Here is a 12,041-nt window from a genome sequence, read left to right as displayed (position 1 = left end):
GAATTTGGTACATCTGTCACACCGAAGGCTTCTTGTCTTTAGGTCTATGGAAATGCAGGATCTAACCAGCCCGCATAGCCGTCTGAGTGGTAGTAGTGAACCCCCCAGTGGTCCCAAACTCGATAACTCTCATAGAAATAGTAATTCCATGACTCCCAATGGCACCGAAGGTGAGTGTCTGCCTTCTCCCTGTTTACTTTGCACCTTGTTTCTTCGTCACTATATGCTTTGTTATTGGGTGGTTATGATTTCAGTTGTCAAACCCATGAAGCTACCGTTCTAGTTCCCCTTTAGCTAATTTGACTTGTGAATCAGCATTCATCCTCAGTGAGGAGCTGCACAGGACTAAATTATTATAACAGACTGGTTTTATTTGGCACAAATGCATATGTATGTATCTATACATATTATACGCATGTGTGCATAACATTTCTAACCTTTGAGTGTTTTTTAGCTCCTTGTTGATCACTCTCCAGAGCACAGTATCAATTTGCATGGTTTTATTCTATGAGCAATGAAAATTTGGAAATATTTCCTTTATTTTACTTTCCCTTTTGTTACTAAATATAACAAAATTTGCTTAAATGTAACATTGGACTGGATTGTTTCTAAGTAACCATAACATTGTGTGCCTGATGTTCTTGTGGCTATGACCATTAAAATACAAATAAGTAAAAAAAAAACAAAAAACAAAACTTGTTTACAAATATACAGCCTTTATTAGGAGGTACATGAAATTTATTTACTTTCTTAAAGATTAAATAGTACACATTAAACGTAGTACTGTTACAATTATTTTGTATAATGATACATATGAATATGTAAATTTTATGCAGATATATATTTTAGCCCATATATTCCTAAGTCTACACATGTAAGCAAGGCTATCCTTATGTATTGTTAGCTGTTATGCATATTTATGTAGGTACTATGTATAATTTTAGAACTTCAACATATGGAGAGCTATATTACGTATTGTATTTTTCTAATTTAGCCTCTTGAAAAATTTCTTCACAGATATTTTTTGCCTGTTCCTTACTAAGCCTCAGACCTTAATGCACTTAGAGCATAAGTTTCACTAGTTCAATGAATTATCCATGTTAGAATTCTATCCATAAACAAAACCCTTAACCATCATTTCCCAATCACCATGGTGATCTTTTATCACAGTTCTTAAAGATAAACAAAACTAAATGCCATACAATTGTTTGGTGCAGTATTCCAGTGTGTATTGATGAGGCCTTTTGAAACTAGTAATGTTATGAAATTTCTGACAATAGAAAAAATATAAAGTAAGTTGTTTCTGATATTAGACATCTTAATTTTTATACCGACAGTGATTATTTTTAATGTGTAAATAGTCTGTATTTTACTCTGAGTAAATTCATTACCAGTGTTTGTGAAAAATGGTCACTGTCAAAAGTAGAAACTTTGCTGATCTAGCCAAAAAAAAAAAAAATCTCTGGATAAGGTGGCTTCTCATCTGAAACTCTTTCCATTTTGATAGGTGATCAAAAAGAAATTGGAATGATTTTTAGGAAAGCAATTCTGGTATTTAAGTAGATTTTTATAGAGCCAATAAAAAAAAATCAAGCAGTCCTTTATTCTCTCTTTTGGCATTTGGCTTCAGGTGGACAGCATGGCTGCCGCCCTGTGCACGTGGGGCGTGTACAGCTCCCTAGGCTGGTGGGCCCCACGCCGGTGTCCTCATGCAGGTAGCTGCTGACAGGAGGGTCAGAGGGGGCCATGGGTGCAAACCTTAAATAGTTATTCTCCTCACTGAGAAGTCCAAAGAAGACAATCATTTAGAGGAACTTAAGAATAAAGACCAGGTTAAATCATTTTTGCACTAAGCATACATTTTGCATGGAACCATAATACATATGGGTAGGAGCAATTATGAAATAATGATAGTTAATTTACGTATGAAGAAATGAAATGGGGGTAAGGCGTTTTCGTTTTGTCATCATTTACTGGCAAATCGTCTCCTACAAAATAAGAACCACATAATGTTGAAACAGACTATGTGTTAGGGACTGCCCCCTAGGAAGGCTTTGTGAGAATAATATGTGGCTTGTTTTTTAAAGGCATGTGGAGTGGTTAGATTATTTCTAACAGTTCACATTTAATGGCTTGGTATCAGGTCCATATTCAAGAATATGTATCTTATACAATTTTTGCATAACTAAAATTGTTCAAAATACAATATTTTAGATAATTGTGGGATCTGCTGAGCCAATCTGGTAAATAGTTAGAAATTACTACTTATCAAAAAAAAATTATCTTAGGTCTTGGAAATGAATTTTTCAGACCTATTTCAGACAAATGCTGTTACTCCTCTCACTTTGTTTGTAGGCATCATTCCTGGATGTACTTCGCAAGGGTTATGGTAATTAGAGGGAAGTTAGAAGATATCAGTATAAATTATCTGAAGAATAAAGGGAATTTTGCTCAATCCGCTGGGGATACCCAGTTTTATTTTAGTATATAGTTTGGAAATATGGATCCAAATTTCCTTCATGACCCATGTTACATGCCTGTTTAGATGCAAACTGTATCAGCAAGTTCTGGGTTATTATTAAGTTTGTGAATCAATTCATCATGCTGCTTATGTGTTCTGTAATGCATCTGTTTCATTGCCCTCCGTCACCGCTAGAGGAGGGAAGCTTAAAATGAGTGAACTAGTGTCTGGCAAGCTTCTCTGGGATATAATCGTGACAGATTTTCCTTGTACTTCTTTGAAAATCTTATTGATTTCGAAACCAGCACTGTTCACCAATGAATTAGAAGAATGCAAAACAAGAAACTCATTTAAATTTAAGGGCATGTTTGAAATAGTCATCATCTCTCCTACCTCCATAACAAGTATCTCTAGCTATATGTGCCATGATTTAGACCTAGGTGACTCCACTTCAGCTTCGTTGAAATGAGCTTCCTTAATGAGGTCAACAAAACTTCCATTTAGTTTACACAGTTGTTGGCTTTGCCCGTGTTTATATAGGTTGTCTTCTCTCTCTCTCTCTCTGAGCAATTTTTACTTCCTGCCACCACTTGTCCCTATAATGAGGCTAAGAAAACATGAAAATCTTCTGTATCAAAAACCATAACTTCATCTGAAGAACAAACAAGAAGGGAATGGAATGGAGAGGCAGAGAATATTAAGTTTCTTCTTAAGTCTGCTGCCAAATTATCATAAGACTCAATGTTTGTAGGTTCTGTCCTCACAGGCTAGTGCCTATTTTCATGGTTCATCTAAGGGATAAAGACAGAAAGACACTGATCTACAGCCTCCAATCCTGTGCTTTATTTCCTAGATGAAACGTTCTTCAGTTAGAATAGTTGTTTGCATGTTTCATATTTCAAGTTTCAACTATTCGTATTTTATGTTCTATTCCAACCTCTCTGAATTGTTATTGTAGTTAACTGTTGGTTTCACACACTTTATAAATCCTTGAGATAGAAAGCACAGATAGGTAAAAATACAAAACAGTAGCAAGAATGAATGTTTGAGTTGCTCTGAAAACACTGTTAGAAGTGATATGTTTCCAAATGAATTAACAAATATTTTAGCTACTATTAAACACTTAAGGCTTGATTTGGAGGAGACTAATGGATAGTTATGAAAACACCCAATTGTGGCTTTCTTTTAACCGTTTTGCCTATTTTGAGAGGAGGCAGTCTTCCAAGATAGGATGGAATAGAAATTTCTTATTAGAGAGATTGTAAAACCATCATTTTTAAGACCTACACTTCTTGGTGGTGATGCTCCCCTAGATCCATATTAACGTGCTGAATCTGAAAGGATTTCTAATGCGTGGATTTATGTTCAAGCCTCTATTTGGTTGAGGCTGTGTGTTGATGTCTGTGCTGGGTAAGTGGGAGAAGTAGTTGGGAAACCTTCCTTCGGAAGGACTCAGGGCCATAGCAGTAAAAGGATTTTTATTTACGTACCTAATTAAGGCCTTGTTTGAAAAGCAGTGATTCTTACCATCTTTGTTTTTCCTGGTTGTCTTATGTCTATGGGAACCTAAGATTGGTTAGTTCATATATTGCTCGTTTGAGTGTTTATTTTTGGTTGTCTGGGGATGAAGAGTGGGGAAGGGCGAAAAAGAGGTGTGAGCAAGTGGAACTAAGAGCTCTAATTCTGAGTTTTTCTCTATTGTAAATTTAACTCCAAACTCAAAAAGAAGCTTAACCTTGTCTTAAAGCAGATGAATTTGCCTTTAAGTGACATAAAACCAGATGCAGTTGGAATCCTCACTACAAATAGGGTTTCAGGAATTCTGATGTTAATTCAAACAGTAATTTTGAATTGGTATATCAGATTTCCAAGATGATAAGAGATACAATCTTGAATTAGGTGGCTAAATTTTCTGCGTTTTAAAATTTAATTTTATATTGCATATTTTAGGAGGATAGGTTAATTCAATTTTACAAATTTATATTATCAGAAGCTATTTTAAAGTTTTATCATTTCTACAAAGCTTAGAACACTAGCAAATTATCTGAATTTGTTTTTCTCACTGTAATGTGAATTTAGTAAAATACAGTTATATCCAACTAGAGTATTTTTAAGAAATCTTATTTACAAGAAATATGTAAACTGGAATGAATGTGTATAAAATTATGGTTTGAGGCTGCATTTTAAAGGCTACATTTGCATATTTGTGGTCAAATATTCTGTTGTCAATAGAAGCATGGTAATCTAATTTTATTATTGTTTACATTATGCACATGATTTACTTTCTGGAAGGTTAGAGGACATTGCGAGTAAAAGGATTTCTAACTGACATTTTTAAAGTCTGCCTGTAGCCCCATAATTGGTCTCTTATAAATTGTTCTTAAGCAAAAGCCATGAAAGGATGAACAAAATATTTTTTGGATTTGATATTTGCCTATATTGTGTCTGTGAATAGTTTCTACATGCCTATTACTAATTAATAATAATAATGGCTAATGTTTATAAATAACTTATTGTTAGTCATTATGCTGACCGTTCTCCATGATTTGTTTCATTAATCTTCAGAAAATTCCTGACCTACCAGCATAATGGTTAAGAGGCTGGGTCTGCATCCCAGCTCCACTCTTTACCAGCAGTGTTCGCTTCCGTTAGGCTCAGTCTCCTCATCTTTAAAATGAGGATAATAGGAGTGCCTGGGTGGCTCAGTCGTTGAGCGTCTGCCTTCGGCTCAGGTCATGATCCTGGAGTTCCGGGATCGAGTTCCGCATCGGGCTCCCTGCTCAGCAGGGAGCCTGCTTCTCCCTCTCCCACTCCCCCTGCTTGTGTTCCCTCTCTTGCTGTGTTTCTCTCTGTCAAATAAATAAATAAAATCTTTAAAAAAATAAAAAAATAAATAAAATGAGGATAATAGCAGAACTTATCTCAGGCTTGCTGTAAGGATGATAAGTAAAACCTGGAGCACACTTGGAACTTAACTAAGTGCTCTGTATTTATTAACTCCTATACCAAGTCTAGATAATAGACGCCTCTACAGTCTATTGCTGTTTTTACACACAAGAAAACTGAGTCTTAGAAACTTCAATGTCAAGTTTAAAGGAACAGACTTTGTAATTGGTACCACTAATATCTGACCTAGTATTTGAGTCAAGTTCTATCTGAGTCCAGAGCCTGGGTTTTTAAATCACTGTATTAGGGACGACTGGGTGGCTCAGTCGTTAAGCGTCTGCCTTCGGCTCAGGTTATGGTCCCAGGGTCCTGGGATCGAGCCCCGCATCGGGATCCCTGCTCGGCGGAAAGCCTGCTTCTCCCTCTCCCACTCCCTCTGCTTGTGTTCCCTCTCTCACGGTGTCTCTGTTAAATAAATAAAATCTTTAAAAAAAATAAAATAAAATCACTGTATTAGTCTTTGGAGAGAATATGTGATTCCCACCACCTGCCAGTGTCTTTTCTGATACCTTCCTACTGAACACTGGTGCCTTCACTGCCCCAAGGATGCCTTCGTAACTGGAGAACCCCATTCCCTAGCAAGCAGCAGAGCTGTGAAAGGACGGATGGCAGAGGCTTTGACGACGAAATGACTTCATTATGAGGACACGTCCCCAGGGCAGTTATACTCTGGTCTTTAAGTTCTTGTGTGTGTGAGTGTATGAGATTTCATCCTGGTGTCACGCGTGCACAGCATATTACATCAATAGGTTGAGTTTTAAGGGATTGTCTCTTACTAGTTTTCAAAGCTTTAGACTTAATTATAATTCCATCAGCCGTCTCTCTCTGTTAGGCTTCCCTGGGATCAAATGAGATGGGAGGTCCTCTCTGCTTTTCATTATAATAGTCATGATTCTATACACATTTGGATTGGAGCAGTATTACTGTGAAATTTAAAAAGTAGTTATAGTTTTGCTACTGCTCAGGGTAACAATTTTCTATCTCAGAAAATATGTTTAAGTGGGTGATAAATTTGGCCACATTTCTCTTGACTTAGAGAACCAGGTTGTGTTAACCAAGCAAAACTCAGAGAAGCAGCTTAAGTGGCATTTGTTGGAGGCTCCATAGAAACAGCAGTTTCCAAAGCCAGGATTTGGGAGCATGCGTGTTATGTTCTAGGAGCAGCGAGTTGCTGTGCAGGCAGTGTGAGCGGAGGGAAATGAACAGGGAGTGTAGGAGGTGAAGTCCGAGGATAAAGGTGTGGCATGTGTAGGGCCTTGCAGCTTGGCAGATATACCATAATTTATTACAAATAGCTTTCATAGTAAGAATAGGAACTCCAGTGCTCATTGCCTGAAAGTAGGCTCAGAGTTTCCAGAAAGCCAGGCTTCTTGATAAACTAATGACTCTCTGTAAACGGTATTTGCCTAACTCCCAAGACCTAATAGTTCGGAGAATCACGTTTCTATGCCCTCTCTTCCCTAGCTGGGCCAGAAGTTTGGTATGATCAGAAATCTCTATCTCCCTTAGAACATCCTGTCTTCTGGGAAAAATTTCTAGTTCTCTCCGGGGAGATGTGTGAAACTTTAGTGAGTGCTAGTATTTGGCTAATTCTTCATCCTTCACTCATGGATTCCTTGCCTTAAGTAATTCCTGATTTGTTATGATGGCCACGGATGCCCAGGAGTGAGCTGTAGATAGATAAAGTGGTATGTCTCTGTGTGGCCACTTTGCAGACTTGGAGTAAAGCCCGAGAGTGACTCATTTTCCGTTTTTGGCTGCAAATATACAATATAATAGGAAAAAAATATGTAATTACAAATTTTCCATTTTTACTTTGGGTAGACAAAAAAGTTATCTGACACATTGCTGTCTTCAGTGACTGCTAAATAATCAAGGATTTATGCTAAGGATTTATGTTAAGTTTTAGGACCCCTTTTATAAGTAAAACCTTGTTATGTTTACGGTCATTTGTTGGTTTGGCTGATATATATATATATATATATATCTTTTAGTTTCACTTTATGCTACAATATCTCATTATATTGAAAAAGGTAGATGAACTCTACCAAACATATCCCAAGGTGATATGTTTATGTACTCCCTTTAAGGCAAATTGGAAACAGTTCTTTTACATGAAATGAATCAAAATCTAAAATACTTACCTATTTTATCATTACATCTGTTACTGTTCAGGGGAATTGTGAGTGAAAAGAATACTTTTTAACAAAATAAGGAATATGAAATGAATTGACTAAGTTCTTACTCTTTATCGAGCACATCATTATGCCTTCTGCATACCTTATTTTATGTACCTCATTTTAAAGAGTTTAAACAGCATAGTAAGTGTTTTGGAGAAGAGATTCAAAGACATGTGAGACTGATTTTAAAGCCCACATTTACACTCTAAAACATGGACTCCCCGATAGCCAAATAACTCGGTTCTTTTTTTTTTTTTTAAAGATTTTGTTTATTTATTTGACAGAGAGACAGCAAGAGAGGGAACACAAGCAGGGGGAGTGGGAGAGGGAGAAGCAGGCTCCCCGCAGAGCAGGGAGCCCGATGTGGGGCTCAATCCCAGGACACTGGGATCATGACCTGAGTCGAAGGCAGACGCTTAATGACTGAGCCACCCAGGCGCCCCAAACTCGGTTCTTATTGACATAATTTATCTGCCTTAAGAAATTTTTATGTTACCCTGTCTAAGCATATGATTCAGTGAAGGAAGTACAAGATCTATTTATATGTGTGTTTTGCTTAGTAGAGTCTCTAGGTTCCTTAAAGGCAAGGATAGACCTGTTCACTACTGTGTCCTCAGCATCTAGCAGAAGTCTTGGCAGTGATTAAGCAGTCAACAAATATGTGTCAAATGAATGCCCCATATGACTAAGCAAATAATGCAGGCGAGTGATTACAAGAGAAGAGAACCATTCATTTTATTTAAAGGCACTAGCAGATTCAATGAGTATCTAACATCTGTTTTTCAAATTTTGAAAGTGATGATTTCACAGACGAATTTATATAATAGTTATATAGGCTGTCCATCCAGAGAACATCCACAGTCAACGTTGCTGCTGATTTTGAATTTGATCTATAGTAACTGACTTGCATTTGACCTGTATTAATTAATTTACTGATGGAAGCCGCTCCTATTGGACTTAATAGCATTTAGCAATAATGAAGCAACTTCCACATAGTCCCAAGAAATGACTGAATTATAAAAAGATCAGGCAGTTAGTTGGGTTTAGTATCCTTACAGGATGGTAAGGAGTCATGATTGGAGATGAACATTCTAAAAGATGAAAAATTTCAAGAATAAAGATATATATGTACTGTAGTGAAAAAGTCTATATATATGAATTTATAAAATTATGTATCACACTGTGTATTCACCAGTGCATCATTCGTTCATTCAAGAAATATTTGTTGATTTGTGTCTAGAAATTTACCAGATATCATACTTGCCAAGGAGAAGTTTACAGTCTACTGTGATTTGCAGACCTATAATCAGATGACCACTATACTTTATAACAAGGGCTATATTATGCATAGAGGTGGGAACCTAATTATGACTGGGTTGATCGAGGATGGTTTCTGCACACAGGTAATACTTAAAGTGAGTCTTGAAAAAGAAGTAGAAAAACACTGGGTGCCAACCCAGGAAGGAAGAAAGGGCATGGATTGTAGAGCTGTGGCAAAGACATCCCTCATCTAGGGAGTATTGTGTGTGTGTGTGCGTGTGTGTGTGTGTGATGTTTGGAGAGGGACATGTGCACAGTGCATATGCAATGGGGCTAAGACAGTGGCCCAAAGCAGGTGATGAAGGGCCTTATGTATGAGGTTCAGGAGTTTGGATTCAATCCTGTGGGAGCTGAACATTGGGAGGCTCACAAACAGGAGAGTGATATGACTGAGTCTGTGTTTCAAAAATCTACTCCAATAGTACTCTGCAACTGTATTCAAGGGATGGTAGGTGGGGAGAAAAGACTCTAGGTGAAAAGCTATGTTAGGACATTTTTGTCTGAAATCATGTACTTACTTACATGTTGTTATTTCAATACAAATTTACATCCAATGCTTGCCTTAAAGTAGAGAAGGCATAATATTAAAAATAAAGAAAAGCATGGGATGCCTGGGTGGCTCAGTTGGTTAAACAGCTGCCTTCTGCTCAGGTCATGATCCCAGGGTCCTTGGATCGAGCCCCATATCAAGCCCCATATCGGGCTCCCTCTCAGCGGGAAGCCTGCTTCTCCCTTTCCCACTCCCCCTGCTTGTGTTCCCTCTCTCGCTGTCTCTCTCTCTGTCAAATAAATAAATAAAATCTTAAAAAAAAATAGAGAAAAGCAGTATTGCATGATGGGAGAACATGGATTTTGCAGTCAGACTAACCCTGGCTTAAAAAATTGCAGGTTAGCTATTTACTAACAATGTAACTAACATGTGGGTTTTGAAAGGCAGCAGAGCAGGGGCTTGAGGGGACTCTGCCACACAGCAGTTAGCTAGTGTGATGCTGAGTAATTACTTAACTGCTCTCTGGCTCTGCTCCCTGGCCTATAAAATGAAGAAAATAATAGTACATACCTGTAGGATTGCAAGGATGGTTACATGAATTGGTAAAGCACTTAGAACACAATGTGACTCCTAGGAAGTGCTTAATAGTCATTGATTATTATTATTACCATGATCATCATCATCTATGATCTCTGAACCTTGCTTTCTCCATTAGAAAATGGAGATTGCAGTTTTATCATGGTATTATGGCAATGTCTATTTAAAATACTGAGCATTGCGGTGCCTGGGTGATGCAGTCAGTTGAGCGTCTGACTCTTGGTTTTGGCTCAGGTCATGATCTCCAAGTCCTGGGATGGAGCCCTGCGTTGGGCTCCACGCTCAGCAGGGAGTCTGTTTGATGATTCTCTCTTCCTCTCTCTCTGTCCCTCCCACTCGTGCTCTTTCTCTCTCTCAAATAAGTAAGTCTTAAAAAAAAAAAAAAAGTTAAAATACTAAGCACAGTCACTAGCATCTACTACATGCTCAAAAAATAGCAGCTATTATTAAATAATTAGAAATGTTATATTTAAAAAACCTGCTGGGACTGGCTACTGTGTCTCCACGGGAGAAGGAGGATATTTTCTCCTCCTCTGAGGTCCTTCACATTGTGTAATGGCTGCTACATGTTCTCTGAGTACCTGGGCTATTCAGTAAGTACTTGCTCAGTTAATATATAGTAAGGGTAGGATTTATGTCTGGGAACTCCTGCAAATTGGTAAAGAATGGGAAAATATGGGGGAAAAGCATGATCTGAGATGTAAATTTGGTAGGTTGATTACATTTTAGGCAAGTACACCATTTTTCCAGATTGATATGATTGAGGTTCTGAGTCTGAGCCAGCTCATCTGCTTCTAATCTTCATACACTAGTTTATTTTACCATCCGCTAATTTGCAACATACACTGATACATTTTTATTCAGTGCCCTGGTATTCTGGGACTTTTCCTATGGCTGTTCGGTTTGCTGATTGTTCAGATTTCCATCAGAGCAATGATTAAGGATGATAAAGCCCTAGTTAGGAAATGTTTGACTTTTCACTTTTTAAAGGCTTCATGAAAGATGGTAATAAAAAAAAAAATTTAAAACTAGCTATATGACCTTAGGCTACTTTTTAAACACCTTTAAGCTGCAGTTTCCTCATCTTCGAAATGTGACAATTATAATAAATATTTCATAAATTTGCCATGAGGAACAAAGGAACTATTGTTTGTAAAGTCCTTAACACAATTCTCAGCATATAGTACGTGCTCAATAATCATAAACTTCTATTTAAAGTATTCCTTTTCCATTCTAAAATTCTACTTAAATATCGCCTATGTCATAAATTGAGAATATTACTACCTTAATTCTTAATATTAGAGCAATCTTTTCATACCATTGTGCCATGCTTCCATTATTATAACAAGCTAAAAATAGTTAGATCCCTCTTTGGAATCTAAATGTAGGTATCTGTTAAAAGTCATTAAATGGCACATTTAAGGTTTGCATAGTTAGTTATATATACATCTTAATTAACAGAACCAGAAACAAACATGAACTCTAGTTAATGATGTGAATGGTGAAGTATTGAAGGAATATATATTGTTTATGCAGCTTATTTTGAAATGCATGAAAAATAAGATGGTTTTATAAGAAATAGGGAAAAGTAAATATTTTAATGTTAATTGTGAGATTTAGGTGGTTGGTTTATGGCTCTTCCCTGTATACTTCTTTTTTTTTTTTTTTTTAAGATTTTACTTACTTGAGAGCATGAATGAATGAGAGAGCATGAGCAGGGGGATGAGCAGAGGGAGAGGGAGAAGCATACTCCCTGCCCGGCAGGGAGCAGGACCTGGGGCTGGATCCCAGGACTCGATCCTGGGACCCCGGGACCATGACCCGAACCAAAGGCAGACGCTTAACCGACTGAGCCACCCAGGTGCCCCTTAACTTTTCTATATGTATGAAAGATGTCATAATAAAATATTGGTGAAAAAAGTGAACCTACAATACTTAACGTGTCCTAGGAAGGAAACATTCGTTTTTTTGTTTTGTATTTGTGCAAAGAACTATTCCAGAATCTAGCAGAAATACAAAGAAGTATGTGACACTGCTGCTGTCTTAA

The 12,041-nt window shown here is 37.3% G+C and overlaps 1 protein-coding gene across 6 annotated transcripts in view; it reads left to right on the top strand.

Annotated features, from left to right (window-relative positions):
- The window catches only part of EYA1 (EYA transcriptional coactivator and phosphatase 1), a 312,419-nt gene that overhangs the window by 157,542 nt on the left and 142,836 nt on the right, over nucleotides 1–12,041 (top strand). For all 6 annotated transcript variants that reach the window (XM_081816112.1, XM_081816115.1, XM_081816113.1 and 3 more), the window contains one exon: nucleotides 43–170. In XM_081816112.1, coding sequence (XP_081672238.1) covers nucleotides 47–170 — 124 coding nt within the window. In that variant the 5' untranslated portion in view covers nucleotides 43–46. The remainder of the gene's footprint in view (nucleotides 1–42; nucleotides 171–12,041) is intronic.

This window comes from Leptonychotes weddellii, chromosome 4 (genome assembly GCF_054177405.1).
Source record: "Leptonychotes weddellii isolate Sample4059 chromosome 4, ASM5417740v2, whole genome shotgun sequence".
NCBI classification, from domain to species: Eukaryota; Metazoa; Chordata; class Mammalia; order Carnivora; family Phocidae; genus Leptonychotes; species Leptonychotes weddellii.
Note: the sequence above shows the minus strand (reverse complement) of the source record. Positions and strands in the feature narration are given on the sequence as shown.